We start from the raw sequence: 16,068 nt of genomic DNA on the forward strand, positions 1-16,068 counted from the left end.
ATACATCTCATGTAAAAGTAATGAAATCGTGCAACAGAATGGTGTGCACAGATAGTCTATCTAAATCTCACCTGCTGTATGAATTATGAATTATTGCCCCGTCTGCCAAGAAAGAATGTTGTGGATTAGAGCACATGTTATGAAACATGATTGGATATACTAGCTCGGCGGCTAGATAAACACGAGCAACGTATAGCCCGGTAGGGAGTTGAGCGTTTTGACAAAGACAAATTTATATACTAGCCCTAACTCAGCCAGCGGAGGTCGAGGATGGATATCTCGATATGATGCCATGCAATGCAATAAATTCTCATAAAACTAGCAGGAACCAACAATATCTTGCACACGTACTCACCCATCTACGAGCTCAATAGCTAGTGTAAAAGAGGAAGTGGAAAAAAAATCTGCGATTTGGTCCTGCCGATATTCCACAGTGACTAGGCCTGATCTGCATCCGGGCTCCGATCACTTCAATAAGAACCAGGAACAAACGTACTGTACATGGTATGATGTAGACAGAAAAAAAAATTCGGACGCCTCAAGAGTGATTATGATTCAGGGCGCCTCAGGGCGAAGGGCGCAGTGGCCTCTAATCATTCCCCAAGTTGACCGTAGTGTGACCGCAATGCCCTATGGCGGTTTTGCGTGTCCATTCGAAAAAAGCACAACCATTATAATATCCTCCCCATCCGGAATTGACCCACGGCAATGAAGAGCTCTTTTTAATAATTCTTCTTCTTTGTGCTTTTCTATTGTTTGGGCGCGGCGTCCAATGCACTGTCCTTGCGCATCATCGTCTCTGGGTGCCACACAGGCACGTCCGTCAAGTTGGTCAAGCCGGCGCTGTTCTCACAGCTATGGCGGCCACTCACCGGGCCTGGGGTGGGAATCTTAGTGGCGGCACCGGTTGCGGTGGCAGAGTCCTTGAGGGCTGTCAGGATGTTCTTGATGGACTCCGGAGTCAGATCCTCGTAGTAGTCATCGTTAATCTGGACCATGGGAGCGTTGACGCAAGCGCCCAGGCATTCGACCTCGATGTATGTGAAGAGGCCATCCTCGGTGGTGTGGCCGGGGCTGATCCCGAGGTGTTCGGTAATGGCCTTGACAATGGCGGTACTACCGCAGCCGCCGAGCTGGCATGGGGTCTGGAGGATTGCGAATTAGGAATAGCAGGAAATAGTGTTGATTTCATGTGCTTACGGTGGTGCAGATCTGCACAAAGTACTTGCCAACAGGCTCGCGATTGTACATGGTGTAGAAGGTCGCAACCTCGTAAACGCGCATTGGGGGCATCTCGAGCATGCGAGCGACTTCGTTCATGACGCTGATGCTGGTAAAGCCGTGTTGGCGCTGGCCAAGATCAAGCAGTGGCATGACAGCAGCCTTCTTGTACTGCGGAGGGTAGCGCTTGAGGATCTCATCGGCGAGTGTGAGGTTCTGCTCGGAAAACTTGAACGGGAGGGTCGGGTTGTTGTTGGGTTTGTTGCGATGCTATTAGAGACAACAATAGTCAATATATGAGTCTTTGATTCCTCAACCCTGCGGCATAATCGGCGCCTGAAGCATAAGAGGGGTGGAACGAAATACGCACCACCGAAAGGGATTCGCTGAACCGTTGCGAACCGGCGGAGAAGGCTCTGTATTGAGATTTGGGGAGCTGGTGAACCAACTGGCGGCCGACCCGCGGGACGGAGAAGAGTTTAGAGGCCATCACGGGCGATAAGTGAGGGTCAATTGGGGGGAGATGAGGTTGGAGGTTGGAGGAGAAGTCAAGTTGACGAGGCGTTTTACTCGGGGCGGGCCCTGGGCAAATCAGCATCCAGGGATTACTACCGCCTTACCAATCCGTTATCATACAATTGCTCTTCGAAGACAGCCAACACAACTTCCATGTTTTGAGACAACGATACTCTCGAACTGTTTTATTGGACTCGAAATTCCTTGAAATATACTTGTGAAATTGATCATTGCAGAACTAGATAACTATCTTCCCAGTCGCATCACATTGTTATGCCGTGTTCCACCAACCACATCTTGAGTCGCGCAACTAGACGTTCTCCATCTTATAAACCTCATACGCAACCTCCTCATATGGATGCACCAGGATCAAAGCATCGACTGCATTCAGCATAACGCCCCGACCAAGACACATAATCTCAACTTTGACCTCTTCGCACCGTTCCAAAGCACCGACAGCCCCGACCGCCGGGTCTGCGCCCTCATTGGGCAGAAATTGGCCTGTGCCAACAGATTGAAAACAGCACTTGGTGTATTTCCCACCTGGGAATGACCCTGCACCTGTGGCGAAGATGGCTTCTTTACAGTGCTCCACGTTGGCAGTCGGGACGAAAAAGACGAGCTTGTAGCGGTCCGGAGTGGAGGTGGACATTTTGTGTTTTGAGTGTATATTGCTCTGTCTGTGGCTTCGTTTGAAGATATTAAGTAGTCGTGCGCTTTGCTGCGGGGTTGTTCCTGGGTTGATTCCTGCGAAACACGACGCGAGCCGCAGGGTATATGGTATCTGGGATCGTAGTAGGGGTCGTAAAATAGACCTCGTGAGCCTCCAGGTACCACGGGGGATGTTTGGGGGCATAAGGTACTGTTGTGCAGGGCCGACGGTCAGACAACAAGTGCAAGTGAGGAGTCGTCTGTCCAGATATGGACCCATGCGAGGCCTGATTTACAAGGCATCGCTGATTATTACTCTCGACTGTCTTCCAAGGTACTCCGCTAGGAATGAGAATAAATATTTAACTTGCTATTCGCCTGGTTATTATATACTTCAGTTGAAAAATGGTATAAAAGTGTTGAAACACAGGGTATCAGATGCACCGCCCACGCTCACGCCCACCACAGCCAACAACTCGAACAGAAACCAATACACCGACAATCCGAATTTATACAGCGATGTTATGCAAAGATGTGTACTTTTCGACATGCGCCTCGATACTGGCCAGCATCTCCACCTTGCGCGAATCCTCAACCCAGCTCCCCTGGACACTATTCTCTGCAATGATCCTCCACTCGAGCACACTCAGGTGGAAAGCCTCCTGCACAGCGCAGTAGTTATCAAGAATATAACCACCAAAATAAGCAGGATCGTCGCTGTTAATCGAGAACTTGACTCCAGCCTCCAAGAACCGCCGAATAGGCAGCTCCTTCACAGAAGTGACACAGCGCAGCCGCACATTTGACAATGGGCAGACGGTAAGTAAGATACTCTCACGCGCAACACGCCGCATCAACTCTTCGTCTTCAACCAGCCGGATACCATGATCAATACGCTGGGCACCAAGCTCAAGCGCCGTGCTGATATAAGTCGGATCACCTTCCTCGCCGGCATGCGCCGTGAGCGGGATATTTTTCTGTGCGGCTGACGCATAGATCTCGCGGAACATGTCTTTCGGCGGGCCGACTTCTGAAGAAGACCAACCGAGTCCACTCACAATGCCAGACTCAAAGTCCTTGTGAGCCAGGAACTCCTCGTAGACTTTCTCGGCTGACGAGACGGGGAGATGCCGAACGAAACAAAGGATTAATCCTGTGCTTAGGCCGAGCTCGGTCTCGGCGCGCTTGCACCCCTTCGAGAAGCCTGTGACAATTGTGTCGTATGGTACACCGCGGCTTTCGTGTACCTGCGGGTCGAAAAAGACCTCTGCGTGGTGGACGCCGTCTGCGTGCGCCTTTTGGAAGTATGCCCACGCTAGGTCGGCGAAGTCTTCTTCCTTGCGGAGGACGGCCATGCCTTCGAAGTAGAAGTGTAGGAAGTCGTCCAGGTTACTGAAGTGCTCATAGCGTTTCTTGAGTGTCTCAACCGAGGTATAGACTGGGTCGGTCGGCAAGGTGATACCATTGCGCGCCGCGAGCTCGAAGATGAGTTCTGGCTCAAGGGTGCCCTCCAAATGGACGTGGTGCTCACATTTAGGGAGGCCTTTGAGGAACTCGTGCAAAGGAGATTGACACATTGTTGCGGGTTGCAGTGAGTAAGTTTCCTTGGATTTGAGAATTTTCTAGGTCAATGTGGGACGAGGTATAAGCGCCGGACGAGTTTGCTTTCTCCCCCGCTGCAGTCTCAGGTTATCATGGCTCTTCATTTTCGTGACACAGCTGTCTTCTATCACTTTCTAATCCCAAAATTAAGTCTATTGATAAGCTTTTGCCCCGGAGGTCTCCGAATTTCACGTCATATGAAGATCAACAGGACCCAGATGTTTACCAAATGGGTAAGTCCAAGAGGTTCCAATCATAATCCTCAATACATGTGCACTCCGTGCACATGAAACGTGAATAATATATAATATTGTATGTTAAAATATATTTGAAATCTAATATTCACACTTTTCAAGCCTCTATCTAAACCCCGAAAAGAAAAACCCGGACTCCATCTCCAGGGCTAAACCCGCATTTCAGCACCAGCAGCCTTCCGTAGCCTGTTCATGACAGCAGCGGCCAGATCACCCTCGCAATCTGACACGCCTTCCACGTAGATGACATCGACATTAAGCTCGTCCAACGCGCGCAGGGCGGCAAAGAGACCATGCGCGATGGAGACCGCATCTGAGCCAAGATGGTAATCGTATGCTATCTTCGTACGGCTACTGGGTTTTCCATTCTCCAGCACGGGGATTTGGATCGGGACACTGACAATGTTCTCAATGGCAGAAGACACGGGGGTCATGGTATTGGCGATGTCATCTTCTGAAGCGAGCCCCAAGCCGAGCTGCCAATTCCGCGTGCGGATAATACCAATTTTGTGTGCGCCAATGGCTGTGTCTTTCAAGTCCTTTTGGACATGCTTCATCACTCCAACTAGGTTGGATGTCGAATCGAAGAGTACAACTCGTGCTTTTGGCGAGTAGTGGCGGTACTTCATGCCCGGTGCGCGTGGAACATCTTTCACGTCTAGCGTGCCGTCTTTGTAGCCGAGTGCTACATTTTCCCACCCTGCGCATTTCCGGATTTCATCAATGCCGACGCCGCCGGGGCGCAGAATCGCCGGTGGGTCGCATAACCCGTCCACCACGGTGCTTTCAACACCAACGCCGGATGCTCCTCCATCGAGAATCATCTCAATGCGGTCTTTGAGATCGTGGTATACGTGCTGCGCGGTTGTGGGGGATGGTTTAGTGGACGCATTGGCAGATGGCGCGGCGAGGGGGCGATCTGTTACGTGGATGAGTAGACGCGCCAGTGGAGAAGAGGGCATGCGGACGCCGAATGTGGTCAGGTTGGAGGTGACCTCTGGCGCCAATATGGACCCGGATGGGTTAGGTAAAATGATGGTCAGTGCGCCGGGCCAGAATCTGTCGATCAGAGGCTTGTAGATTGAAGGGAGGGCCATTGGCAGCATTCTGGTTGATTTAGGGCTGCCTTGGGAGGTAGGATTAAGCAGACGCTCAAGCATGTCCAGTGAGTCGACATGAACGATCAACGGGTTGTCCGAGGGCCGCTGTTTGGCTCGGTAGATTCCCTGGACAGAAGAACTGCGCGTGGCATCGGCTCCTAGGCCATATACAGTTTCGGTAGGAAAGGCAACGGGGATGTCACTAGACCGGAGAAGTTTGGCAGCTTCTTCGATGGCCTGGGACTCGGGCGTTTTTTGGCTGCGCTCCTTCTCCCACCATTCCGCCAGAGATAAATCGCCAGGCCCTTGGCTGAGCCGTTGGACGGGGACAACCCGCGTTTGTATAGACATACTGGTCAAGAATCTGGCACAACTGCGCTGACAGTGGCCGGCAAAAGCACGAGTGGAAAGCAACGTGGTGTTTGAGAAGACCTCAATGATGCACCATTCAGGCACACACACTACCAGATCAGGGACGAAATGATGCCTGAAGAGGCCTGGCTCTAGTTGCGTGGGGCAAACTCTCTTCTATTGAAGGTAGAATGAGAGGTCGTCTCAGCGTACGCGGTCGGCTGTCATTCTGCACAATCTTGTCAGAAGCGATGAGAGCCGGAAGATCGCAAGAAAATCGCTTCGGGTCATGACGTCGGATGACTCAGCGCATCAGGAACACGGGGGGCATCGTCACGTCGCCAATGATATTATTGGCAATACATATGGAATGGGAGTTATTCATAGTATATGAGGTTGAAATAAGTATATATGAACGGGTCGAAGCGGGGTTGTGGCAGATCAGCAGTCATAAAGAGACCAGGCTTGATAACTATACATCGGCTCAACACCAATTAGGATATCTCGTATATCCTGGTTGAATTGAATACAATGCTCTAATATATGTGCTCCTAATACATACACAAGACCCAATCATTTCTTCTTGCCCTTACCACCTCCTCTGCCACCTCCACCCCCACCTCCACCCTTTCCACCTTTGCCCTTGCCCTTATCACCACCGCCGCCGCTTCCAGCTCCTGCAGTCATGATGCGCACCTTGCCCACAACCATAGTGTTGATAATCTCCGTATCCTTCCAGCCCTTGATGAGCTCTCCTTCCCGTTCCCGAAGACGCTCAGCATCGACACGAGAGATCCCGACATCTTCGGCATGCTCCTTCTTGACCTTCCCGGTGGTGGTCTCGGACACCCACCGACCAACGATCTCCTTGACGGCCTTCCCCTTCTTCACGGAGCCCGGCTGTAGCTTGACTTTGTATTTGTAGCGTCCAAGGGCAGCCCACGGGGCACATACAGGAATAGCAGCAATTATTTGGTCGTCTATAGTTGGTGTACCCACCAATGCTGGAATCCATGTGAGATCCGCAGCCTCGGCGGCAGCTGTCTCCTCGTTGTAATCGTCCGTTCCATTTTCTGTAAACTGGGCTTGGCGTTTGCGCTCGGCTTCGGCAGCACGCTCGTGCTGGGCCCGTCGTCGTTGCCTCTGCGCCTCAGCCTCTCGTTCACGCTGTTCCTTAGCTTCAGCTGCCTTGGCCGCCTTTGCAGCTTTGCCCTTATTGGCACCCACCAACCGAAGAGCAAGTTCTCGCTCATCATCGTCTTGATGAGCATACTTGGCAGCAGCGCGCTTGTCCTTCGCTCGCTTACCGCGAGTGGGGGTGATGCGTGGTGCAGGTTGTTCCTGGCCAAGAAGCTTGCCTTGTCCCGAGGCACGTTGCTCTCGATTGTTCAAATTCCGTTCTTCACTTTTCTCGGGCACAGAATTTTGACCTGCTGCTGGTGTAGCTTCTTCTCCCTGAACTTCTCCGACTTCTTTTTCCAGCTCATCCTTCGGTTCTTCTTCCGGCTCAGACTCAGACTCAGACGCCAATTCTTGAGTTGGCTGAGAGACCGAGAGCTCGGAATTGCCTCGTTGGAGAGGGTTTCTAGTAGCGGCTTTCTCATCTTCGTCTTCCTCTTCAGATTCCGCATCTTCCTTCTCTGCGTCTTCGGTAGCTTCTTCGGTGGCCTCTGTCTGCCCCGAGGCTTCTGGCTCCAGAGTTTCCTTCGGCTCAGAAGCCTCAGTCTCATCCGCAGGATTTATAGCGGCGTTTGGAATGTCAGGTGTTTCAAATCGCTGCTTATGGTTCCGAACGCTTTCCTGACTGACTTGAAACATAATACCAAATCCAAGTACCAGCTGCGATGGGGCCAAGAAGTTCTTCTCTCCCTTGATTTGAAAGACACCCGTGGGCATGATTCCGCTGCCATTCTCGGCGATTTTCGATACCTGATGAGCATGCGCCCACCAAGCAGACATGACAGCCTTAGAATCCCAAGCAGTGGAAGTAGCAACGCAAAGGTTGCCGGCTTGAGATAGTGTGCTTGGAGAGATTGGTGCGTCTGCACTGCCCGCTCGGTTCTTTACCACGATTGGCGTCGCGCCTTCGAGGTCAGCGTGCACAAATATATCGCCCTTAGACAAGTAACGACGGTAGATCAATTCGCTCTGCATAGCATCACGTGCACTACTAGGATTAGTAGATTTCATAAAACGGTGTTGAATAGAGCCACATACCCTATGACCAAGTAACCCTCCGAAGAGATGAAAAAGATAAATTTCTCGAACCAGAATGGCGTCCGAGCCTGTCGAAGAACTTGCTTTTCTTTCTTCAAGCCTCGCTTCAGGTCGGTCGTCACCTTCTTCTCATGACTCTTCAGTGCCTTCGTAGACGACTGCGTTGTCCTTTGCTCCTTCTCCGAAGCTTGCTTCTTCTGGTCATAATACTGCGATGCGTTCGCCCATGGGCTCAGACTAAGGTCAATGTCAATGGTCAATAGATTTGACTCTCGTTCCGCACGACCTGTCTCTTGTTCTGCTTCGTTATCTGAGTCGGAGTCTGATTCATCACTGCTAGAAAACTCCTCGTCTTCATCCTCATCGTCACCGGCCTCTCCAAGAAGTAAAGTGATCGTGTTTTCGTACAGTTTGAGGGGCAACTTAATGGTTTGCGCCACTGGATTGCCGCGATCTTGTTCCATCTCGATCAGGCGCGCAATTTCACCCCAGTCCATTCCCTGAGCCACGAGCCCATTGACAGCATCCATTGCCTCCTGGACTCGGTAAACATTGTCCTGAATAGCATCCGCTTTACGGATGTGAAGTTCTTGCACGGTCTTGAGCTCATCAATCCGCTTCTTGTGTTCTGATCGCACAGATTCGAGCTTCTTCTTGGCTGCTTCTTCACGCTCTGTCAATCGTGACTCGAGACGCTGAGATTCAAGGGATGAAAAATACTCGTCGACTGTGGCATTGAAGCGCTCGAACTCCAAGATCTTTATTCCTGGTTTGTTTTCAAACTGTCGAGGTTTAAAAGGGTGGAAGTCTTCGTAGAGCAGACCCGGGGCCTTTGACGATGTCTCTCCTTCCGGGATGGGTCGCGTGTCTTCTTTCGCAACAATGTAGCCTGGATGGCTGCCACCAGAATCAAAGCTGTTAGAAATTCGACGCGCTTCCTCTAGCACTTCTTTCACAGTCTGCAACAGATCTGGGCTCCCCAAGACTTGATCCAGTGGCGTTGTAGTATCGAATTCCTTGATCGCAAAGACGTGGTCTAGAAGCAAGGGAGGGTATTCAGGAAAGCCTTGCGACAATGCCTTGCGCAAAACATCCGTTCCCTTTTTCTTGAACTTTTTTGGTGCATTTTCCTCTTGGGCAGAAAGCCCCTGTGCCTTTTCCAGTGTTTGCAAAACCCGATTCGCTGTGATGTCTGGAACCCCATCATAGTTCTGTTTATTAGATACAGTGTACTTGAGTCCGGCCTTTATCTCTTCCTGACCAACACCGGCGGCAACTTGGCGAAAGAAAGCAATAATGTTGTATTCGCGGTCCGTCAAGATAATGTTACCGCCGGCGAAGAATTCAAGGAAGATATGGTATGCGCCATCGCTAAAAGAGAAGTCGATGATGCGATCAGTTCCGATTTGGGTGATGCCTGTAATCCGACGAGACTTCAGGTACTTTCGGAGACGGGTCACAAAGGGCGATGGTGTGGATGCCGCGGTCCGCGAATATTGAGTGACATGAGTACGAAAACCGGAGTCAATAATGAGTTGGCGTCGATGGTCCGGCTTGGCGAGTTTGAAAAGAAATATACGCTAATAGGAATAAATAATCAGCTCGCCGTCCTTCCATGGTAATAGAGAAAAGAATTGAGCGTACCGAGGACAGGTCGTAGATGTTGGACACTCGGAGGTTGACACACTCCGACGCCAATTCCTGGGTGATGACCTGGGGTTGTTAGTGTGATATCTTCTTCGACACATATTTGAAGATACCTTGACGTCTAAAGATGAGAATCTCTGCTTCATAGCTGTGTTTGTGAGGAGAAAAAGGATTTTTGAGGGTGACGTATGCGGGGCTGGAACCCGTGGACTAGCTTTGCGACCATGCGAGTTAATACTGCCCAGCAGAAAACTGGACATCTACCCCACTCACCTGTGATAGGTATGTAGATCCCGAAGACCGCGTAAATTTGTGGACTTGTACCTCTGAGTTGGACTTGAATTTCTCAGTGTACAGCATATAGATCTAGGAAAAATAGCATATAATAAGAGAAATATAGGAGATTGGATAGCTCTACGTATTTGGTCAAGGCGGGATATTTGGCGGTGTATGTAATCTAACCAATCAAAGCCCGGTATTTGCTCTCGGGGTCCTAATTTGGAATAGTGGGAATAGCGGCCATCGCGTATGATTTATATACTTCAGCTCTTTCGTCTATGAAAGAAAAGAGGAAAGTAGATAATGACAGGACTGAAGACCCCCGTATCCTCATCCCATACACTAAGCATTGGTCTGCGGCTGATTTTCTTCTGAAGGTACGAGAGCCGGCGAGGACTATGTCAGGGGACTATCAGCAATAGGCTGGTTTATCTGCAGAAATGGTTAACTTTCGATGGGAATTCCCCTCGGTTGGTGTTTAACTTGCTAAGAACCACTGGACGTCTCGATTTCTTGCTCCGGGGATATCGAATTGAATGGAATGTCCCCGGAATATCCCGAACCTAGAGACATCAAATGGAATGTTTTCAGTCCTGCCATTCTGAAATCAACATACCGTTGAATAAGGAACAAGCAGATCAGTACTGAAACCAAAGCTATGTAGTAGTGGGGCCTGTCGTAAGTCGTTCCGAGAAATTAAGCAACATGCATGCACATGGATAGAGGATATTGGAGCTCTACAGTCGATGGTATTCCCATAAATAAAGCCGCTCATAATCTAGCGAATCAAGAGTGGTGTCCTATTTAGGATTGTGGCCGTTCCAAAAGAATCTCCCTAGTGTCCAAGAAGTCACATCACAAAAATCAAGACCGTATTGTTTGGATCTAACTTTGCTTACGACATTCAGATAGGCCAACATGCTAATATGTACCGACTGGATAAGAAATAGACGTGGTATCCAATCGATTATCTCTCGTTGTAACCTTGACAGTTTCAGAAGCTTAGCTGGTCTCACATTCCAATGAAACCCATTCCACGTATCACCCAGGCACCGGGTTTGTTGATGCTGAGATACCGATTTGACGAAGAATGTACTGTCTCTCCTATCACTACACAAATATACTGACTATTGATAAACCGAGCAAGGCCGTCCTGTGTTCATCAACTCCTCCACTTTCATACTCCAAATCTTCTATCATTATACCACTACTAAACCCACGTTTCGCACCAATCCAACATGAAGCTCACTATTTTCTTCCCGCTGGCTGCGTTCCTGTCATGGACCGTCGCTGATCCTCTGGATGATGCCAGTCCCTGCCTTGTATGTCTCTTACCAGGATGTATGACTTGACTCAGAAGACTGACCACCTTTTCGTATTTCAAACAGATTCGTTGTCTCAACGAAGCCTCTGCAGTAGCAGGCTGTCTCTCCTCTATTGACTACAAGTGCACTTGCCCAAGCCCAGCGTTCAAGGATACGCTCGGTACCTGTTTGAAGGTTTCTTGTACTGCGGCAGACTTGACAGGTATATTCTCCTCACACATTGCGCTTTTGCTTCTATTGGTTTTCCAATCGGTCTCTGTGAGATTATAATTGTTTGAAGACTTGGGCTAATTGTTTCCCTTTAGTTGCTGGAGAATTGCACAAGAAACGTTGTGGTGGGTCGCCGCCTCAGTAAGGAGGTTATATATACTTTGATGTCCAAACGATCTTTTTTTTTTCGAAAGGATGGATATAATGGATTGGAACAATGAATGAGCCTTGATCTAATTCCTAATTGCCAACGTAAACCTAATCTAGCCATAATGATAGCGGTGAATGCAAGTGCGTAATACTAACCTTAGAATATATATGCTAAATCCTAGGCCTCACATTGGTCTGTCCTTAATTTTTGCACTCGAATTGCCCACCGTTTAATCATTCAGCTGCATGAATGAAGACTCCACGAAATCAGCAATACAGCCCGCAGGACATGTTGTATGATGGGGGTGATGCTGCAGTCTTGGTGACGTGACCCATATTCCTGCTGATCGTTGAACAAAGCCCACTATGGAGTTCGGTCTAGACTTTTGCTAGTTTTGCTAGATAAGAATGATATCCACCAGATGACTGCACCTCGCATGATCCGTGCATGATCGAAAGCGCAAATGTTGCCCACTCCAGGGCTGGCAACAAAAATAATACATAGTTTACGGTACTGCCCAGGTAGATAAACAGATCTACGAGTGCAATTAGGCGAGCAAATGAAAAGACTCCCGGAAGAACTCCATCATTGCGATTGCACGAGATTGATATCAAGAGGAATGAGGCAAGGTAAAGACAATAAGAACACTCAAGTATTTTCGTTCTGAACTTCATATTCTGATCAACCCATCAACAATTAAGCGACATTCTCGTAGGCAACGGGGAAACGCTTCATGTTCTCCTCAACGGTACCGTGACCACGGAGGAACTGAACGTAGGCACCGTCCTGGCGGAGCTTGCCAGCGTCGCGGAGCTCGAGGTACTCCTCGCGGCGGACGGGGGTGAAGCCCCAGTTCTTGGAGACAATGATCTTTTGGCGACCGGGGAACTTGTACTGGGAACGGCGGAGGGCCTCAAGAGCGGTAGCACGGTGGGCGTCACGAGTGCGGACGGACAGAATAATCTGGCCAATGTTCACACGGGCGACGAGACCCTGGGGCTTACCGAAGGCACCACGCATACCGGTCTGCAGACGATCGGCACCAGCGCAAGACAACATCTTGTTGATACGGACGACGTGGAAGGGGTGCACACGGACGCGCAGGTGGAAACCTTCCTTACCGGCGATCTTGACAAGGTACCTATTGAAAGTTATATGAGAACATGTCCATGAATGTCAGGCGAAAGATGTGGGAGCAGATCGAGTAACGTACTTGTTGGCGCAAATACGGGCGGCTTCGAGAGCCTCGGAGGACAGCTGCTCGTACTCGTTGGAAACCAAGTGGATGCACATGGGGAAGTCATCCACGTTGGCCTTCTTACGACCAAGATCGAAGATACGAATCTTAGGGTCGGGAACACCACGGTTGAACCGGGACTTAGGGTAAGGCTGGATGTTGAAGACTGATGTCAGCGAAAACTGCGGACCTTAAAAAAAAGAAAAAATTTCCCCAAAAATTTCCACAACCAGTGCCACGCATATCTCGCATGAGAATAAATGTGCTATTCCGGTCATGGTGAGGTGGTCGTTGGCGATGTATTGATGCACACTCCCCACCACCAAGGTAGCCCGCACAAATCTTCAAAGCTCGCGAAATCGAATCGGCACGCACCTTGTTCTTGCAGTAGCGGTAACATCTCGCGGGACGGCGGGCCATTTTGAGTGTTGGAAGGGTGGTGATGGCACTTCCTGCGAACTGGGTATAGGTTGTCGGTGGTTGTCGAGGGTTCGGAAGGAGAAAGAGAAAGAGGGTTTCGCTGTGGTCACGGGTCTTGATTTCCAAGCAGCACTGTGGCAAAAGGGTTTAACCCTATTTAATGCCTTAGTCCTCAGGCCGTAGCCCAGGCTACAGCTCCACATTTTTGATTGGTCAACAAGATTCCCCACTAATCCTGTTTCGGTCCACTTTTATCTGATTTGGAGCACTCCCGCTCTCTTGGATGCATCTCGGTTGTATAGTTCCTCCGCAAAAGTCTCCGTACGGAGATATATATGTAATGGGTATGGGTCGTACGGAGACTTTTGCGGTAGAACTGTATGTATTATTATTTTATGTTCTCTTACCTGTAGCTCGCTCAAGAAGCTAAAATATACCAGCTCGACATAAAGATACAATCAGAGTCCTTTGTTAGGTATAGCTAAGAAGAAGTAAAAACAATGTTGAGATCTCGACCTACCTTTGATCCACAAGCTTATCCCTACTGATGTACATCCTGATAAATACATTGTCTTGAAGGCCATGAAATTGAACACCTGTGTATTCGATACTTTGGTTAATTGGAGGTTTACTTAGAATGAGAGATCTATGCCCCTTTCTCCGATGTATTTATCTGATTAGGAATCTTTACGTAGATTTTGAACATAGCTGAACTTGAAATAATGCACGGTGAGCTTTCTGCATCCGACACAATTCTTTTCTTCTTGATGTATGATATATAGTGAAGACAACATCTCAATGAGCTCGGATCCAAAGTAGAGATATAGCAGATATTTTGGGACAGTGCTCAACTATGGAATTGGAAGTCCAATCGCTTATTTCCTTGATCAGTAGTGGTGCTCAGATAAGTTGCCTTCTCCTCTGGTGTCAATTTATCCCATTGAGCTTTCTTCCATTGGTTCCTGCGCACGTAGTATACCTTTGCCAGAACATAGGCAACCATAGTAGTGACGTTGATAGCGATGAGTTGTGAGTTTCCACGGCGGTACAATGGCTTATCATCACTGCGGTAGATATTCGAGGATGCAATCCCAGAAAGTTGGATGGTCACATTGTAGAGCGCCGCACTAATGCTTCGAGTTCGCACAGTATTACTGAGGCGTGAGCACCAGCCAACATGTGCTGCATGCGGGTTGGGCCAGCCCAGTAGTATGAAACTAGCTGCATACAAACCCCAGCTTGATAGCGATCCAGCTGATGTGTAAAGGACGATGAGAAGTGGGAGATTCCAGACCTGAGTGAGAAGACCGACAATGGAGATTTCCTGCAAACGCTCGGTCAACTCGGTCACAAGCACCAAATTGATGGAGGCGAAAACAGTGACAGGAATTGTCAACAAGGTGGTGTGGAAGGTGCTAAATCCAATCGATTTCAGTGAAAGCGTCAGATAAGTTTTCGGTGGCGCTGTGGGTATTTCGAAAAGCATTCCAATGATGTAAATCGGCCATAAGTCGTAGTCCATCAAGCTCTGCCACAACATGCTGAGGGAAAGAGCCTGGCGATTGTGCATGTCGCCCTTGGACGGATCATCTCGCAACACCCGATTCACAATGATCTTTTCTTCTTTTTCGGTGAAGTATCCCTTAGGATTCCACCAAGTCTTCGTCTGGGTAGGGCCCGGTACTAAGAATAAGAAACTGAGGAATCCTATCACGAGACTAATGAGGGCCTCGATGAGAAACAGCCATCGCCAACCTTCGCGGCCGTCCACACCGCGCATGTGCAGAACACCATAGGCGATGAATGAGGCGACAACACCTGACATGGAATCAACGAACCAAAACAATGCAAGACGGAATGGCATCTCAGACTTGGTATAGAAGTAGGAAAGGTACAGGACTGCATCTGGGATGAAGCCACCCATGAACAGGCCAATGAAGAAGCGACATGCGAAGAAGCCAGCGCGATTCTGCATAAAGAACTGGCCTCCGGATGCTAAACTCCACAAGATGATCTGAAAGGGAATCCAGCGGTCTGGGCCCAATCTCTTTCCAAGCATCTGAGACGGTACCTCAGCAATGAGAAAGCCGATACGATACATGTTTTGCGCGTTGTTATAGTCGTTGGTGGTGATCTTCAGATCGTCGAGCAGGTTATCAGCCGCGGCATTGCCTAGATTTCCTCGATCGAGATTGAGTCCAAAAAACATGACAAGAATCCACAAGAAAATCCTCCAATCGGTCTTGCGGCGTACTGAGAGTTCTTCACGGTGAGTCCATCTTTCTTCCGGATCGAATCTGTGAATATTCTCGTAGTCCGGACGGGGTTGGTAAAATTGCGCCAACAGAGGATCATCGAACACACTCCGAACTGTTGCAATAGATTCTGGGTCGACTTTCCGTTTCCGCAAGAAAAGTGCAGCGAACAGCGACAGGGACTCGCGTTGTTCCTCTGGCTCAGCAAGGGTTGTCACCACAGAACCGTCTTTGTGATGATGATCGTCATTCTGAGGCCCAGAATCCGATGCTGGAAGCTCTTTGGAAAATGTCGATGCCATGGCTATCTTTGGCGCATGAGTCGAAAATCAAGAACGAGACAGAGAGTACTGGATTCAAAGATATACATTGAGATAGAACACTTTATATTAGATTAAATGAAGAACAATATCAATCCGACTCAGACTGCAAGGTACAAAATGCGTGCTCAAGTATATGCATGATGCCATTTACGCCAGCGGAGGAACTCCCAACGGAGAGATAGTGAATTCCTCCTAGCGATTTGGAAAGGACGCTATAATGGTCTAAATGATGCTCGGTGATCAAAGATAGTTGTCGTTGATGAATGAAAACAAGCCTTGACATTTAGCCGATATTTTTGCGCCATGATA

The 16,068-nt window shown here is 49.2% G+C and overlaps 8 protein-coding genes across 8 annotated transcripts; 1 reads left to right on the top strand and 7 right to left on the bottom strand.

Moving 5' to 3' along the window:
- Positions 1–749: 749 nt before the first annotated feature.
- LCP9604111_7982 (complex I 24 kDa subunit family protein) lies at positions 750–1,711 on the bottom strand (the record flags this gene model as incomplete). The annotated part of the gene is made up of 3 exons (XM_039076074.1): positions 750–1,145; positions 1,201–1,491; positions 1,592–1,711. 3 exons carry the CDS (start codon positions 1,709–1,711, stop codon positions 750–752), a joined length of 807 nt encoding a protein of 268 aa, XP_038925956.1.
- A 336-nt stretch (positions 1,712–2,047) lies between these two features.
- Positions 2,048–2,389, bottom strand: LCP9604111_7983 (uncharacterized protein; the record flags this gene model as incomplete). The annotated part of the gene is made up of 1 exon (XM_039076075.1): positions 2,048–2,389. The coding sequence occupies one exon, from the start codon at positions 2,387–2,389 to the stop codon at positions 2,048–2,050; it is 342 nt and encodes a 113-aa protein (XP_038925957.1).
- Positions 2,390–2,897: 508 nt separating this feature from the next.
- Positions 2,898–3,965, bottom strand: aah1 (adenosine deaminase; the record flags this gene model as incomplete). Its single annotated transcript, XM_039076076.1, has 1 exon — positions 2,898–3,965. The coding sequence occupies one exon, from the start codon at positions 3,963–3,965 to the stop codon at positions 2,898–2,900; it is 1,068 nt and encodes a 355-aa protein (XP_038925958.1).
- A 428-nt stretch (positions 3,966–4,393) lies between these two features.
- LCP9604111_7985 (L-threonylcarbamoyladenylate synthase) lies at positions 4,394–5,695 on the bottom strand (the record flags this gene model as incomplete). The annotated part of the gene is made up of 1 exon (XM_039076077.1): positions 4,394–5,695. One exon carries the CDS (start codon positions 5,693–5,695, stop codon positions 4,394–4,396), a length of 1,302 nt encoding a protein of 433 aa, XP_038925959.1.
- Positions 5,696–6,268: 573 nt separating this feature from the next.
- On the bottom strand, positions 6,269–9,705 carry LCP9604111_7986 (putative DUF814 domain protein; the record flags this gene model as incomplete). The annotated part of the gene is made up of 4 exons (XM_039076078.1): positions 6,269–7,862; positions 7,913–9,492; positions 9,557–9,625; positions 9,673–9,705. 4 exons carry the CDS (start codon positions 9,703–9,705, stop codon positions 6,269–6,271), a joined length of 3,276 nt encoding a protein of 1,091 aa, XP_038925960.1.
- Positions 9,706–11,076: 1,371 nt separating this feature from the next.
- Positions 11,077–11,518, top strand: LCP9604111_7987 (uncharacterized protein; the record flags this gene model as incomplete). The annotated part of the gene is made up of 3 exons (XM_039076079.1): positions 11,077–11,160; positions 11,227–11,365; positions 11,469–11,518. 3 exons carry the CDS (start codon positions 11,077–11,079, stop codon positions 11,516–11,518), a joined length of 273 nt encoding a protein of 90 aa, XP_038925961.1.
- A 702-nt stretch (positions 11,519–12,220) lies between these two features.
- LCP9604111_7988 (60S ribosomal protein uL16) lies at positions 12,221–13,181 on the bottom strand (the record flags this gene model as incomplete). The annotated part of the gene is made up of 3 exons (XM_039076080.1): positions 12,221–12,665; positions 12,738–12,913; positions 13,137–13,181. The coding sequence occupies 3 exons, from the start codon at positions 13,179–13,181 to the stop codon at positions 12,221–12,223; spliced, it is 666 nt and encodes a 221-aa protein (XP_038925962.1).
- An 847-nt stretch (positions 13,182–14,028) lies between these two features.
- LCP9604111_7989 (putative MFS transporter) lies at positions 14,029–15,738 on the bottom strand (the record flags this gene model as incomplete). The annotated part of the gene is made up of 1 exon (XM_039076081.1): positions 14,029–15,738. One exon carries the CDS (start codon positions 15,736–15,738, stop codon positions 14,029–14,031), a length of 1,710 nt encoding a protein of 569 aa, XP_038925963.1.
- Positions 15,739–16,068: the final 330 nt, after the last annotated feature.

Source organism: Penicillium roqueforti (genome assembly GCF_015533775.1).
Source record: "Penicillium roqueforti strain LCP96 04111 chromosome Unknown scaffold_28, whole genome shotgun sequence".
NCBI lineage: Eukaryota > Fungi > Ascomycota > Eurotiomycetes > Eurotiales > Aspergillaceae > Penicillium > Penicillium roqueforti.